The sequence below is a fragment of the Oryzias latipes genome, chromosome 16, assembly GCF_002234675.1.
Source record: "Oryzias latipes chromosome 16, ASM223467v1".
NCBI lineage: Eukaryota > Metazoa > Chordata > Actinopteri > Beloniformes > Adrianichthyidae > Oryzias > Oryzias latipes.
Window position 1 is genome coordinate 24,089,233 of NC_019874.2, and position 16,730 is coordinate 24,105,962.

A 16,730-nucleotide genomic window follows, 5' to 3' on the forward strand; every position below is an offset into this window, starting at 1 on the left:
AGGATCCGAGGATGAAATCAAGAAGGGACAACATCAGGGAAAGGGACTGAACCGACTGAACAGCTTCCTCTCTTCAGCAGACACATGTTCCCAGTACATATGTGTCAAAAACTGGTAAATACTCATTGAAGATGCATCCTTTTTGTGTAGTTTGTTTTCTCAGTTTAATACATTTTGATCCTTTCATTCTGCACAGACATCCTCGCCGTTCAGGCCAGTGGCTGGAACAAGCGGAAGTCAGAAAAGCTGGAGCAGACGTGACCAGAATGATACCTCCAGGTAAAGACTGTGGTAATGTTGTAGATAAATGTTGGCTTGTTTCTTTCATGTTACTCTCATGCTGTTGATGTGGAATATCTCTTGATTTCTTCAGTATTATTAATACATTAATCTCTTCCCACAAGGACCAATCAAAATGACCCAGAGAAAAACACTGAAGGGCTTTGTCTGAGCATCAGGAAAACAAGAATCAGCTGTCATCAACATATGGTAAAAATCTTTTGTAACCTTTGTGCTATCTTGTGACCCCACCCTCACATTGACGTGTTCTCCCTACCATGACAAAGGTGGATAAAGGTGGAAAGATTTCATGTAATCCATGGACACCAGTGAAGATCACAAATTATTGAAGAAAAAAGGTTCAGAGCACTGTCTAGTGGGTCTAGATGACCCAACTCCCAATGGTAAAGTGCCTAGGATAGCACAAGGGTTACACTTTCTAAAGTTGTTGCATAACTGATCAAGCATGATGTGATGGATTGCAGGTTATGGTGCCATGGTAAAGAACTAAAGGCTCTATGATGTCATGCTGCTGACCAGACTGTGGTTGGTGAAGTCCAGCAGCACTGCAGGTCCTTGAAGTGTGGTTGAAGAGCTCTCCTCCCAGCTTTTGGATGGTTCTGCCCCACACAGCCAGGAGGTTTCTCTTTGTGATCTGCATGGATGTCCAGGGCTTGTGGCATTTATGTGTTTTCTTCTTCATTTCATTTTTAGGCAGCACAGAGTCATTGATGGAGAGAGAACATGAGGGACTAATTGTCTGCTGAGGAGGAGACTTTCTGCAGTTCAAGCCCCAGCTCCACCCCTAAAAAAAGGCTTATATAAAGGAAAACCTCATTTCATTTTTGTACCAATAAATGACTTTTAATTGAAATGAGAGATTTTTTTCTGAACTGCACCAATGAAGGGTTTTTCAACCTAAATTTCAACAATTACATTGTTTTTTACCTCCGTTCAAGTTTCTACAACACTAGCTAAACATTTCAGTGCTCACACCTGTGCTGAAGACACTTCTCATTTTATCTCAAACGTTTTTGCCTTTGATTTGTATGTCCAACACCTTAGAATGAAACACTGTCCTATTAAACTCGTATAATAAATGTGCTATGCATCTCCAAATCCTTTGTCAGGGTACAGACTACATTTTGATTGTAGCAAGGGTACAGACTACATTTTAATTGTAGCAAGACTGAAGTAAAATGTAGCAAAATGACAATGAGTTATCTTAAATTAGGGGTAAATGACATGAGAAATTAAGAATATTAGAAGTGTGGAGAGAAATGTGTGTTTATCAGTATGTTAGCTGCAGGAAGGGTGCTGTCCTTGACACGTTCCTTTACTCAGACAGGATGACAGGTAGGGAAGGGGGTAGCTGATGATCTGCTCCAGTATCTTCAGCACTGAAGCTTCTGTTGCTCTTCTTCAGTTTGATCTGAGAGCCAGACCATGATGCAGTTGGACTGGCTGAGCGGTAGGTTGCCAGCAGCTTCAGACGTGCTGATGTGCCTTGTTGATAACGTCCTGAATGTTAGGAAACCAAGTTAGATCAGCTGAGATGGGCATGCCCAGGAAAGGGAAGCTGTGAACCCTCCTCTGTGCCTACTATAGTCCAAGATGACTTTCATGGTCTTTTATTTGCCGATCAGCCTTACACTATACAGTTTCCGCACTTGTCTACAAAGTTCACCTCAGTGACCTTTAATAAGTCTTTGTTATTGGCAAGTTAATTACTTATATCCAAGACATGGAGATGTGGGTCCAGTATGAGCAGGATTTGGGAAATGGCAGTTGCCAAGAACTCACATGAAGTTTCAAGGTTTTTCCCTTTATTTGGAGGAAAAAAAGTTTTTGTCCTTTGTTTGTTGTGCAGAATTGCAAACCTAGAAAGAAATCAAGTTGAAAGAATTTATATAAATGTATTTGCCCTTCTTTTGACCCTTCTACATCAAGAATATTTGGTGGCTGTTGATTGGCGACTGTGAGATCTCTCCATAGGATTGACATGGGCTGGGCCTCTCAATGACCTTGATATGATTGTTCTTCAGCCATTCCTTGGTTGCCTTGGCTGTAGGTTCTAGGTCACTAACCTGTTGGAAGACCCATCCATGACTGATTTGAAGGGTCCTGGCTTAAGGAGGGTAGGAAGTTCTCACTCAGGATTTTCCATTAATGGCTCCATCAACGTGGTGACGTAGCTCTGTGCAGAAAAATAGCCACAAAGCATAATGCTTCCACCTCCATGTTTGACAGTGGGGAAGCTGTTCTTGGGGTCATAGGTAGCAATTCTCTTCCTCCAAACCCAATGGTTGAGTTGATGCCAAAGAGCTCAGTTCTGTGGCAAACATTCCATTATGCAGAATAAACTGATAAAGCAAACCCTATTTTTCAGTGTGTGATTTTCATTTTTTCATAAATCTTAGGAAAATTTAGATGATAAAAGTAATAAGTATATGAAAACAGTATAATACAGTAAATATGTAAATATTTGATGTGATGAACAATGCTTATCTGATTTAGACCCAACATGGAATATTTTATGACAGACACACATCAAGTTGTGTTATTTAATGCACGTAATTTAGACACAAATGATAGAAATGTTAGGTTTATATGTCAAAGAGGCCATGTGAAAATTTTAGTGCAAATACGCATGCGTGCGCGCCGTGCACATTAAGCCACCCCACCCCCACGTATCCGCGCGCCGGTCGGTGGGTGTTGGGCGTCAATAAAGGTAATCTGGTTGTCGCGCGTTCTGCATCTCTGCACGAGCTAAAGAAGTCTCAAAGGTAAGAAATGTAAACACAAGAGGCAGTAATGAAAATACTTTATGGTCATCTGAATGTATTTTCATCTGACAGATGAATGCCGCTGTTGTTATCACTGTGTGACGGCAGAGCGGTGCTGAAAAATACGGCCTCCATCGAGAGACTGAACGTAACACGACTGCAGGTTACTATGATCATCATAGAAAAATGTATTAATTATTTGTTTCGACTGTATAGTTATTGTGGTGGAGCAGAGGAAGGGAGGCTTTGTGAGAATCGGGGTTACATTAGCTAATGATTATGGCAGCGCTCGCGCCACCGCCGGTTTCCCGGCAAAAAAAGCAACAGTAATTTACTGATATATTAAAGTGTTATGATTGACCTATTTAGGGTTTTTCTCCAAATTTACACAAAAAACGTTGTAACAACGATCATCTGGACTTGGTTCTGTAAATATTTTAAAACAGTCTCTGTCTCAGAGACCTGGACTGACTGACTCCTCCCCCTCACGTTCCAAACAGGAAGTACCCGCTGGCTCCAAGGAGCCAAAATCCTGTAGACTTCTAAAGAGAAACAACAGCTGTTAGTTAGTCATTCTATGGGTCAGATTAACCATTCTTGTTGTGATACCCTTTTCAACATGTTTTTGCTAATTCCAGTTATTTGTTTTACAAAACTGTTTCTTTATCACAAGTTATTCAAATTATAGACTGACCAACAGATGCCTCAGTAATAGCATGTGCCACCTTGAATGTTTGTTTGACAAATTCCACCAAGCTCACTTTCAGTGGAAGCAGTGTGGACTTTCAACAAGCTTACTCCTGATTGGCGACAGTAGTTGCCATAGAATTGATACTCAGATCAATCACTGTCAACTGGCTCCAACGTGGTGACGTCTGTATCACAGAGAAACAACGACAGAATTGAATTTGTTATGATGGATCTGGAAGGAAATGGGTGACGTCACACTCGCTCAAACCTTTTCTCTGATCCAGTCAAACTGCTTTTTTACCAGTTTTATTCCAGAAATCATTTTGGATAAGAGGAAAGACATCTTCAGCTCAAAACCAAGTCTTCATGACCTTTTTTTATAACTTTTCTTTTTAAAATTCAGAAATAATAACCTGCACATTCTTACAAAATTGTTAGACTTCAATTGCTACCTTAATTTAATTGTAAAACTAACAACCATTGTCATTAATATGGCAATATTTTCCCCAAATCTTATCAGAATGGGGAACTGGACACAAAAATTCTGCTTTTCCTATTTTCAGCTGACTCTGCCACGAGGCTCGACAACGTCTTCCATCAACTGTGATCGCTGTGGCCGCCAAAACATCCAAATGTCAGGCGGGCTACAAAGATTTCAGGCCAAAAGAGAAAGCCTCACATGTGATGAAGTGTCTGTATTGGTATGTATTTACCATCTGTGACTCAGAGTCATTAACCAATTGTCGATCTGTTCACAGTGTTGTATGATAATTTAAATTTTGACGATGACGATACAAAAATTGCTGCCAAACCTGCCAAAAAGTCCCGCCTCTTACCACACGCATGTTGTGCCCCTAAGGTGCCCTAAGTTCCCTGATCAAGCACAAACGTGCTTTGACTGGATGAAGGCCTTGTATCAGGTATACTGGTAATAATAATTTTACATTCACCTCAGTCTGTTGTTGTTCCTCATTATTCATGGAAGCTTGATGACACGACATCTTCAATCTGCATGAACTCTAGTTTGATTAGAAACTTTCATTTGTGAACCGTCAGCAGAGCTGGTCATGTCTCACCAAAACAACCACACTCATCATTTTATCATTTTCATCCATTAAGGTTGGAAAAACCAGCAGCCCTCCAGTGCTTCAGCCGTCCAACCATCAACCGTTTCAGACATCCATCCTCCCACCACTTCAGCCCCACAGCCGTCCACCAGTGTGCCAACTTCTGACATTTTACTATCCTGGTACAATCTTATTTTTCTGCACAGTTAGCAAAAATATGTTTTTTAAGATATTCCTGTGTTTTTTTATCCTCAACAAATGTTTCTCCAAAGAAATGTGAAAATACAGAATTATTCATCTGGTGGTTATTTTTACACTTTTCCTCAAATCTTTAATAAGAAAGAAATAATTCAGTTCAAGTTTACTTTAGCTTTTCTTTTTAATGGGCATTACAGTTGATATAAAACATATAACATGCAATTAAAATGCTTTGTAGTTAAAAACATTTTACACACTATTAAAAGATTCTATAAAATATTATTTAAAAAGAATCCTTTCCAAGAAAATGTTGACTACCGCATATCTTCCCATAGTAGCCCTGGCGTTTATTCCATCACAGACAGAACAGTGATGGTTAATGGGTTTATTTTGCAGCAAAACTTCATCAAGAAATGTAGACAAACACCAGCAGATGAACATTTCAGGATTTATTCAAATGATGAGAATATTTGATTGTGCTCTGATCAGCACTGGCTGTTGACGTTTCTTTTCTCCTTGAAGCATCAGCCTCCGTATCAAAAATCATGTTGGTTGTCATGAGGATCTCTTTCCTGGAGACACGCCCACCTTTCCGTCTTTGTGCAATAATTCATGTTCAAACCAGTTCTTCTAAGTTGTCGCTTTTCTTTGCATTTCCACCAGTAAAAAGTAATACGACAAAATACTTGCAGAATTTGTTAAGATTTGGATTTTGTATTATTAATTTGCCTTTTTTAGTCTTTTATTATAAAATAACTATGCATTATTACTTTATTTTAACTAACACATTTATCTTAGTTTACAGTAGTCCTCTTAAACATCTCTTAAACAAGTTTACACTTTTCATCTTTCAGAATGCAGCCGTGTGATTGGAGGAAAAGATTAATATGCAATGAGGACATTTAAAGAAAAAAGGAGCAGTTTTTATTTTACATTATTACTATTTTAAAGTAGAACTCTAATGTATATAAATGCTTTTTTATTAATTTGTTTGGCATATTTACTGTGTTAGAGTTCTGATGATTGTTTTGAGTGGTAAACGTTTTTATTTTATTTATGAAACCCAGATGGAGTTAATGGAGTGCTAGTCATGTTTTATGTTGTATATATTATTAATGAATTAATTTATCTATTTTGAAGTGCCTATTTGCAAGTAAAGAAGCCGGGGTTATGGTTAAAATACGTGCGGACAATCCAGCAACGTGCCTCTTCAACATGAATTTCCATCAGTTTTTTTGCTTGGTCGCAAATAAATAAGTCCAAATAATAATCAGCCTAATTTGTTTTTTTGTTTATTTAAAATTATATAAATCTTTTCTAATTTTGTCAATAAAAGGACAAAAGGGGTAGATGATGGATGCATGTCCAAGTTTTATTATTCATGTTCTACAAGTTGTTAGATATTGATTATTTGATGCTTTTGTGCTATGCATTAAAAATCAATGTAGTAATGTAATTATTCATGAATATTTGAATAGTACTAATATTTCCTACAAAGGATAATTGACACTAATCAAATTAAAAACAGTCGTCCTGTAAGCACTGAGTGAACAAACTGTAGCCCATCGTCTATCACTGTTTGATTGAACCTTCTCTACTTTTCTTGCAGGGGGGGGTCATGGCCTCTACGCTGGATTCCAAAAAAGAGACAAAAAAAACCCCGACCTCAACCCCCACTCTTAGTCAGACATGTTTATTTTTTTTATTTACAATAATAAATAATATACTATGTACATTTATTTTGTTTTACTTTTTTATACTTAGTTTCCTTATTTCCTATAATATTTATTAGTAGTTGTTGTTTGTTGATGTTAGTTCTTTTAACCCCTTTTATGTTAAAATAGACGTAAATGATCCAGATGCTGATATTCTAATATATAGACAGATTTATGAATGAATTATTCTCAACAGAAGTTCAACGCTATTGTGGTAGCAGTTTGACTGTTTTACTGTAATCTGTCGTGCCTCACCCACTGTCCATCCCATAAAAAAGAACAATTCTACATCATTAACCTTTTTTTATTTTTATTCATATGGCACATTCATAAATACAAAGTTATAAATCATACCCCCCATTTTTCTAACTTTATCAATGAGTTCAAACAAAACATGAACACAATAAGAAACTCTGACAATAAGAAAGCATTTAAAACATTCAATCTGTGCGTCAGTTTCAATGTTTTTGTGAAAAATTTCATAATAATCCCCTGGTTTGTTTCTTTCTTGTTGCTTTTTGGAATTGTTTTGAATTGTTACAGTCAATAAAGTTTGAATAAAAAACAACTGCAATCTGTCACTTGACAAGGTACCTTCGCTCTGAAAAACATTTGATGTTTTGTTTCTTTAAGTACCTGCAAAACAAAAAGTTTGCATTAGTAATGGAAACATTAATTTCTATAAAAAATAAACACCTGTTTGTCGCTGGGCTTATTTTTAAAACTTAATCTTCCCGATAAACGTGGGACTGGGAGGGAGCAATCACAAAACCAGCTTAGAGCCAAACGTCTTTTTTTTTTTATTATTTACAGTGTATTTCTTAACTCAACTAGTTGATGTTGAAAAAATACGCTTGCATGGACGTTACGACAGAGTACATCGGTCCCTAGAAATGTTATTAAACGTAAATATTAAACCTCAGACGATCTTATTTTACGAGATTTTTTTTCCACGGGAAAAAAAAGAAACTCGCGTCACATGACCCCACGTCAGCCCACAGATATGATGGGAAAGATCAGACAAAGCATTTAGACTTGTAGTGTGAATACTTTAACATGTAAAAGAATATTGAATAAAACAAATCGCTAAGTAAATTTAGAGAACTCTCCAGTCCGTTCCTGAACAACATTCTTCCGGTTTGTTTAAATGTCCTTCAAAGTCGCAACTACACAGCATGAAACCTATACACGGGTCCGTAGAAATGTAAATAAAAATAATTAATAAATAGCAACGTACCTTTTTACGAGATCTTTTATATGAAAAAAGAGAAACTCAGGTCACGTCACGTGACCCACGTCAGCCCGCATATATTTATGGAAAAATATATGCGGCTGAAAGATCAAACGCCTTCAGATCCTTTGAGGAAAAGTTGAACGTAACAAACAAACTACGAACTGCATGTCTGCAATGAATGGATATTATGAAAATAAAGGGGATATATACTGCTAGAAAAGTTTTCAAAAATAAATTAGTCCACAATCACTCCTATTTTATTGCATTTTCTGCGGAAAGAAAGAGAATCATATTAGTCACGTGACCCACGCGCACGTCTGCAGATATGAATGAAAGTTAACGTGTTTCTCCAACGTAACACAGAGCCTTTGGAGAAAAAGTTGAACGAAACAAGCAAACTACAAACTGTATGTCCAAAATGAAAGCATATTTTAAAAGAAAATGGTATATTTCTCACCAGAAATGTTGTCAAAATAAAAATTAGTCCTCAAAATATCTTGTTTTATGGGATATTCCACCGAAAAATGAACGTGCATCCGCCATGTTTTTTGCTCACGGCAGGCCAAACCTCCAAAGTCACGTGATCCTGAGAAGGCTCGTAGAAAATGAATAGAAAAATGAAACGTATCCCCCTCACAGTTTAGGGGGCGTTTTTGTAAAACTCTCACGCATTTCCATGTGGACAAATGTAGCTACTACACATTTTAGGATGAGACCGGGTTGTCATAACGCAGTGGAATATTCTGGGCTGCATTTGTTTGTTTGTTTTTGTGGGCGCTTTAGAGCGTGGTTCAGTAACCCTGACAGCACTAATGACTGTTTTGAACTTGCCGTCATGACACATATTCATGCTTAATGAGATTTGTTTTGTACATTTATTTTGCTTTCTGTGGTCTTTGGAGGTTAAGCTGCAGTTTAAAGCAGCCCATTTCATGTCACATTTCACCATTTTGAATGGTTTCGTCTTTTGTTAATATCGAGAATGGATTTTTGTTTGTTCGTTTGGTTCTTTTTGTGAACAGAAATGATCCAGATAAGCAATTTTAATCGACTGAGGTATCATGAGGAAGGAAGAAGAAGTACCAAATAGTTTCTAACTGCTGTACTATTGTTTTCTATTGATTTTAATGCAACTACAGCTATTAATTTGATGAGTAATTGGTATTATATTAGTTAATGTTAGAGACTTTGTTTACACGTCGTTTCCCTGATTTTAACCAAAAACGACATTTTGCCAGATGCGGCTGCCGTTGTCACCATCACCTCATCGACAGACTTTATCTCCTTTGTGCTGCTGTGCACAGCTGCTCCTCATCTTTACTGACAACCTTCATTTCCTGCCCTACGCTGTTTGTTAAAACAATTATTGCCGCTTAGGATAGCTGTTGACTTTTCATAAAGGTGAATTCATGCACCTCTGAGCCGTCGACACAGAATCCTCTCTCAGTCGCAACGATTTGTTTTAACTTTAAAAACAACTTCAAACCTGGTAAAAAAAAAAAATCCTGAATGTCTTAAAATAAGGTTTTGAATTTTTGCAAGTACCAAATAGTTTGTAAATGCTGTACTACAGTTTTTTGTTAAGTGGACATTCTGAAAGGTACACACATGCTAATATTAAGCATCAAACACTTATAATAAGAAATCTGGGAAAACGTGACTGAGATAGGATTCTGTGTGGGCGGATCACAGGTGCATGAACCAAAATGTAGGTTTATGTTCTAAGATCAAGCTCTGGTGTTAGATTTTATGGGGATTTATTAAGATGACTGTTTGGTACTTGTACTGAGATAGTATTCTCATTTTCACTTATACAAATATTTTTCACGATAAACATTATGAACTAAAATTTGGCGAATAAAAACAAAAAATAAAACATTTGCTTAGAACTAGCAGAAAAATACACGATATTGGCCTGTATAACATTCAGTTTTAAGCAATTCTAATTTTTTTGTGCTTATCTTTCCCTTTTTAAATGCTTGTGTGGAACTCATTGTTTCTAGATTTTGAGATCTTTTTGTTAAGTAAAAATTACATGCTGTTTGGACAAAGAATTTTACTCCTTTCATGTGAGTTTCTTCATAATATTAGTATTCTTTACCTGTTTTTGCAGTAAACATTTCATAAATCTGGGAATCATCAACTGAAATAAGCAGAGGACAGTTGAATGCTTGTCTGATATTCTCTAATATTCAATAAATACTTACTGGAACTAAATGTGATAACAAATAGGTTGAAGTCTGGCAAAGGTGCTACCAAGATAAAATATATGTTTTAATATTGGTGTGTTACTTTTTACGACACTTTCTAAATATGCATTTTCTTATGAGAGTTTTTTTCTAATTTTATCTCTGCAATTGAAATATTGATCTTTTTTTTTTTTATCTGATTGAAAGAGACGTATTCATTTGTACGGTGGCCCATAGTATTTGGGACAGAGAAATAACCCAAAAACTTTACAAACGTCAGAGTTGATCTACATATAAGATGAAGGAGTGGTCTGATGATAGAGGGGTCTTTAACACAGGAATGCTGGTCCTTCTTCAGCACATAAAGCTGCAGTGATGCAGGAAGACCCACCGGAGTGCCGGAGATTTCGTGGTCGTTGCAGATGAGACGCAGCTCAGCAGCGTTGCTAAGACTCTCTGTCTGCAGCCAGAGACGAACGCCGCCTTTCTCTGAGACTTCCACCTCCCAGCCGGACTTTAAGGCTATCACTGCAAGAGGAATGAAAAAAACAACAGATTAATCAATGGACAGAGGACTGCATAGTTACCCAATGAATGACTTGACCCTAGAAATAAGTAACAAGTTCTTAAAATTTGAAATATCTTCTTTAAATAAGCAAAGAGATCTGTCAAAGTGGTAAGAACATTCATTTCATTTCAAAACCCACTCCAATGAAAATTGTGTTTTTGGTGTTTTTAACATGTTCCTGTAGCCCTTTTCTCATGATGATGGACATTTATAAAGAAAATTAAGATTAAAACTGTGTTTCTGAGTATTTTATTTACTCAAGTTGTTGTGAATCAGGAGCAGATAAAAAACATGCTGTTTGAAAATGATTGTAGTTGTAATGTAGAAACTACAATCAGCAGGCCACAAACTCCCTGCTCCTCTCCATTTTAATGCATCCACTTGCAAACAAAAAGATCCATGTACGTCTTTGTTTTCTTCGTCCGAGCAGACATCTGGCTCAAAACTGTACAACTGGATAGTTTCGAAATTACTTGCCACTTCGGTTGCACCGGTAAGGTTATGTTAGGTATGTGAGGGGCTGTGAGTTAGCGGGAGAGCAAGTAAACAAAGGGATGATGGGAAATGGGGAAAGGCCTAATCCGCACCAAAAGTCCCGCCCACAACTCAAAGGTAAATTTCAAAGGAACTCCTGCCGCTCTGCAGAAACTATGCAATAGAAAACGACACAGGTTTTTTTTTTTTGATAAAGAAAAGACCACTGAAAATGCTTTTCAATAGATGTTTGGAGTGAGACTTGAAGAGAAATATTGACATGTTCTCTCAAACTAAGGTTATTTTGCTACTGAAAAACTCTGAAGATTTAGGTTTTTGCATTGTAGGGTTACAATAGTTAAATTGGGATGTTTTTGTTATTTTGCTGCATGATACATCTTAGTCCCACATACATGGATTTCTGACTTGCCAGCTGAGTTCTTTAAGCTGTTCAAGGTCTGCAAGAAAAAAAAAAAAAGAGCAGAAAGTAGGTGAAGGTTAATTCATCGTTGATCTGGACCAAAGCACCAGAAAACAGAACACGTTTAAGCAGAAAAGTAAACCGGGAACATATGCTTTGTTCTGATGTGTGACCTTGTGGAAATGGCTGTGAGGCGTGTAATTACTTGCTTGGTAGGAAAGCTCATTAACCCTTGAAAGTGACAGCTCTGTATTTTTCTTCTGCCATTAGCTTCCTCAGTAAAATATGGGGGTGGGAGGGGAACAAATGAGATGCGATTTTTTTCCACTTTCACCAACTTTCACTCATGGCTTCCTCACTGCACTGTGGCTGTACCTTCAGCTGTGAAATCGTAGCTGGATGACAGGTGGGGGTTATCGCTCATTTCCACAGTATAGAGCCCCAGATCCTCCACTGACGGGTCTCTGAAGGTGAGAACCGACCTGACAGGCAGATTTAAAAAAAAAAGTGACATGCATATATGGAGCTTCTTGTTCATCTGTCCACCCTGAAGCAGAGGCTGTCAGCCAACACCCTCTGTGCTGTGATTCTTCTCTGGCAGATTAACACAATTACTGGAGATTGTCCTTTTAAATGAATGATGGCCTTTTTTGTTTAATTGCCTGTTGTTCTTTCTGGATCTTTAATCTTATAGACGTTAAAAAAAAAGAAGTACTGATGCTCACAAACTGCCTACCGATTGTTCTTGGTTTCTGTTTTCAGTCTGGTAGCATCAGTCGGGTCGGTGTAGTTTCTGCTCCAGATGAACTCGCTCTCGCTGTTTATCTCAGAGGCCTCGTAGCCCAGGAAGATAAAGCCATCATCATCCACTCCGATCTCAATGTCTTTGGTTCCTGAGAAGAACACACGGTTTTATGGAGCCGTTCCTTTGTCCTGCTATAATCTCGACCTTTAAAAGGTCTTTTAATCTTTAATTTTTTATTTTATTTCATATCTTATGAATCTTTTGTGATACAAACATAAGACCCTCCCCCAAACACTCACCTAAAAATTAAAATAAAAGCCCAATTTATAGAGTTTAAAATAAATAAAAGCAGGAAGGAAACAAAAATGTTCTCGAACATGTGTTGACTAATAATAATGAAAAGAGGAAATCCACACCCAATAGGGCTTTAGGTATTTCAATATATATATCTATATCTATAAAGATATATATAGATATAGATATATTCAAATTCAAGCTCTTCACTTTAGTGGGACATCATTGAGGGACAGAGTACTTTGCCTTCAAAAGAATCAGACTAAAAGAGTAGAAAAAGAAATAATTTTGTGCCCCCCCCCCCCCCCCCCCAGAACTTTAATTCCTCAAAAACAAAACCCCAAAAATAGCATCAGGTGCAGACTAAACATCATTCCAATGCCAAATGTAGCCAAGCAAGCTTCTTCAAGTTATTCTTTGAATTGTTTATTAAGAAGCCATGCTATTGCCACAAAGCTCATTTTAAATGCTGACATAATTTCAGCACTAAAGTGTCTAAAATCCTTTCATGATTATCTGGAACTTAAGGTGAGGTTTTTCATCTGAAACATTGTCCTAGTTTAGGTCATTTTGAACAAGGATTTGGTCATTTTATAGAGGGCGATTGTTTGTGCTAAAAAGAAAAATGAGCACAATGCATTTTATTTTCAGTAAAATACCAGTCATTGAAAGGAAAGGCTTGAAATTGTTCATGAGAGTAAAATGAGAAAACAGCTGCCTTTTGTATTGCCAGAAATCAGTTACTTCCAATCATTATGCTCCAGTGTTTTCACTTCAGTTTTACTCAATTCATTCTGTTTTCTCACTTATAATTAAACAGGGCATCTCTCGGCAGAATGCATAAGTTCCTTTAACGTTTTCCCAATGACAGCGGGCTCAGCCGGCAGCGCCTCCACGACCCTGAGCGGGATAAAGTCGATACAGAACTGCATGCTTGTCGAGCGGACTGACCGGGTCGAGTCTGAACGGTGACAGGCTCGGAGGGCAGAGAAGCACGGCCCACTCCACACTGATTAACGGCAGAGACGCGGAGGCGATAAGTCTCACCAGCCTGAAGACCTGCCACCTGAATGCCACGAGAAAGAAGTCAATTATTTAATCAGCCTGTGTGAAAAACTGTGCAAATGCTGATGGAGACAGTGCGTCTGTATAGTGGGGCTCACATCAACATACAACAGCAGACATGTGGCCCTGCTAATTCAGGTCTCGAACATGTATTTCTCACCTTATAATGCGTATCAGAGATTGTTTTTTTATTCACAGAAGTCCAGTCCTTTGACTGGTCACCCTGACTGATTTCCAGCAAATAGCCAGTGACAGGGCCCTGGCCTTCATACAGCGGAGTTGCCCACAGCAGCACCAAAGAGCCGTTTCTCACCTCCCTGATCTCCAGGTCATAAGGGCAACCTGAGGGACACAGAGTTGAATGAACTACAGGGCAGACTGCATCTGTGTCTGCTCTTTTTGTCACCGTGAGGAGTCAAAACAAAGCAGAAAAAAAAAGGAAAACTTTTATCTACAGCTGCCCTCTAAAGGGCTATATGTTGTAATCAACTAGTGCAATGATTTTCTTTCACATTTAAATTATTAATGGAACACAGGAAAGCCCATTTGCCAAGATTAATGAGATGTGCGGCAAAAGATGTCCATTTTTACTCAAACTGTCTCCATTTTCAATCATAATGGCCTAAAAAAACCAAATCTAAGTGGTACCAGACATGCTGGAACTTATGAGCTACCACAAAGGTAAAAAAAACCAAAACATCAAGCCATGAGCGGGTATAATTTTGAAATTGTAAAATACATCATTTTGTTCTCAGAAGTGTGGTTTCTCAGTCCTAATGAAGCGGGTATAACACACTCTGCAGCGAGCACAACAAGTAGCAGCATCTTATTCTGCTGGGATTTGTTCACTTCTCATATCATATGGACAGTTCCTGCAGACTTTGAGGTAAAAAGTAAAAACAAATAAACTATAAACATGTTCCCATAAAAAGTGTTTTTTTTTTCTTAATCCCCTCTTTCAATGATTATATTTAGAACATTTCACATGTGATTCTTTTACTGAATTTTAAAAGTTAATGCTAACTCAAGGCTGTTAGTGTAGACACCATAACAGCTACTTTATTATTCACTTAACTGCTGACCCCCACTGCTCACTGAGTATTTTAAAGGAACAATGAGCAAATCCTGAAGTCATCCTAGACTTTTTTATTTAGCTGGAAATGACCACATACAGACAACAGAAGAAAAGACTCTTTCAGCTTGATGGATTTGATTTCATTGTGAAGAAAGATAAACATGCAGGTGTGTGTGTGCTGGAAACATTTTTCTATGGTCCCTCAATTTCAAAATGACACAGTTGGTCTCTTTTAGTAACTAGACCAACAGTTTGTTGATGACACATAATTTCTCTTTTTATTCCTAATAATTTTTACTTATTTTTAACTATTTTTTGTTTCTATTTGTAAGATAAAGACAACGGACAAGAAAAAAAGGACTAGCATGCAGCAAATACACACAGATCAGGATTTAAGTTTCCAAATCGCCTTTGCAATACTTTAAACCACACTTTTTGTGTCACAAAAAAAAAAAAAAAAATGTAATCACCTGGTTGTGGCATCGTCCATTTCTCACATAGGAAAGCCTCACTAGCATCAGACGGTTTCCCCACGCCAGCGTGGTTGGCAGCAAAAACACGGAACTGGTAGAAATGTCCTTGTGTCAAGTTGGAAACCTGCAGATACACACCACACATCGGAATTATGACACCAAAAACCATACTTACTGTTAGATGAAGATGTAATCCATGAAGATTATTAAAAAGAATTAATTCAGAACAAAATAAAATAATACAGCAAGAGATTAGAGATTATCAGACAATTGTGAATAAAGAGTTAATAATCTGTGCTTTAATCAATTGAATACATCATGTTTTATGTTGGAATGCCGTTTCTATAAATTGCTTGTCTCCTCATTAACATACTTATTTAAGTAATGATTATCTTTATTGCAACGTTTTTATGTTTAATTGGAGGAAAAGTGGGATTACATCCTGTTCTCAGCATCCTAACGTTCTGAGGTTTTCAATTGATCTGTGAACCCATGATGGTTAGCAGAGCAGCTCCTTTTGGCTCCTAAATGTTATATTTAGTGCCATTGCATCGCAGCTAGAATCCCGGCTGGTACTTTTCTGTGTGGAGTTTGCTTGTTCTCCTAATGCATGCGTAGGTTTTCTCCAGGCAGTCAAAAAACATTCTTCATTAAGGTTAATGTGTTTTTCTTAATTGTTCCTAGGTGTGTTACCCTAGGTGTACCCCGCCTTCGCCCAGCAGTAGCTGGGATCGGCTCCAGCATCCCAAAAGGGGTTCAGTTCGGTCTGAAGATGGATGTACCTCACTCTCCCACTAGATGGCGATCAAATGGTGTGTAAAATGTTTTCATTTTCTGCAGCATCAGATTTGTCAACTGTTTTATGAGGACGCCCATATAAAAAACACATGAACAGTGAATCTTCATTTGCAATAACCGAAACATTTTTAAGCAAAGACATAGATCTTCTCTAATAGATTGGCAACTTTAAATGATTCACAGCTTGAGTGCATCTTTCTGTGCAGATTATAGCCTAGGTTACTGCACGTAATTACTTCTTCAGATTAGAAAGCTCGAAACGCCTGTCCTGTGTTTCGGTTGTTTATGACCCATTAGCTGTTTCAGTGAAGAGTGATGTTTATTGAATCTGATTGGTTAATTTAGGGTTTTGCATAAAAGCTTGGTTCACATTCTAAATGCAAAAGCAGCGTTAAACCCATGCCTATGTGAACCCAATGGAAACGTATTGATGAATATTAAAACAATGAACTCAAGCTCCTCCAGCTACATTAAAAAGGTGTTTCAATGCATTAATGCATACAATTGACATTGGTATCAATATTACATAATTTTGGAGCAACACCTTTTTTGCAGAATGTGCTCTCGTCTCTTTACGCTCTTGTGTTTACACAAGCTGTACTCAGTTTAGGTTTAAAGGTTTGCTAATTTATTATTCTAATTAGAGCAAGATTAGTAAA

The 16,730-nt window shown here is 37.5% G+C and overlaps 1 protein-coding gene across 1 annotated transcript in view; it reads right to left on the reverse strand.

The window, feature by feature from the left end:
* The window catches only part of LOC101168984 (myomesin-3), a 69,093-nt gene that overhangs the window by 12,200 nt on the left and 40,163 nt on the right, over positions 1-16,730 (reverse strand). Inside the window, exons 19-25 of the mRNA XM_023964567.1 lie at positions 15,271-15,397; positions 13,886-14,067; positions 13,612-13,726; positions 12,358-12,514; positions 11,997-12,103; positions 11,614-11,658; positions 10,550-10,686 (exon numbers count right to left, since the gene is read on the reverse strand). Coding sequence (XP_023820335.1) covers positions 10,550-10,686; positions 11,614-11,658; positions 11,997-12,103; positions 12,358-12,514; positions 13,612-13,726; positions 13,886-14,067; positions 15,271-15,397 — 870 coding nt within the window. The remainder of the gene's footprint in view (positions 1-10,549; positions 10,687-11,613; positions 11,659-11,996; positions 12,104-12,357; positions 12,515-13,611; positions 13,727-13,885; positions 14,068-15,270; positions 15,398-16,730) is intronic.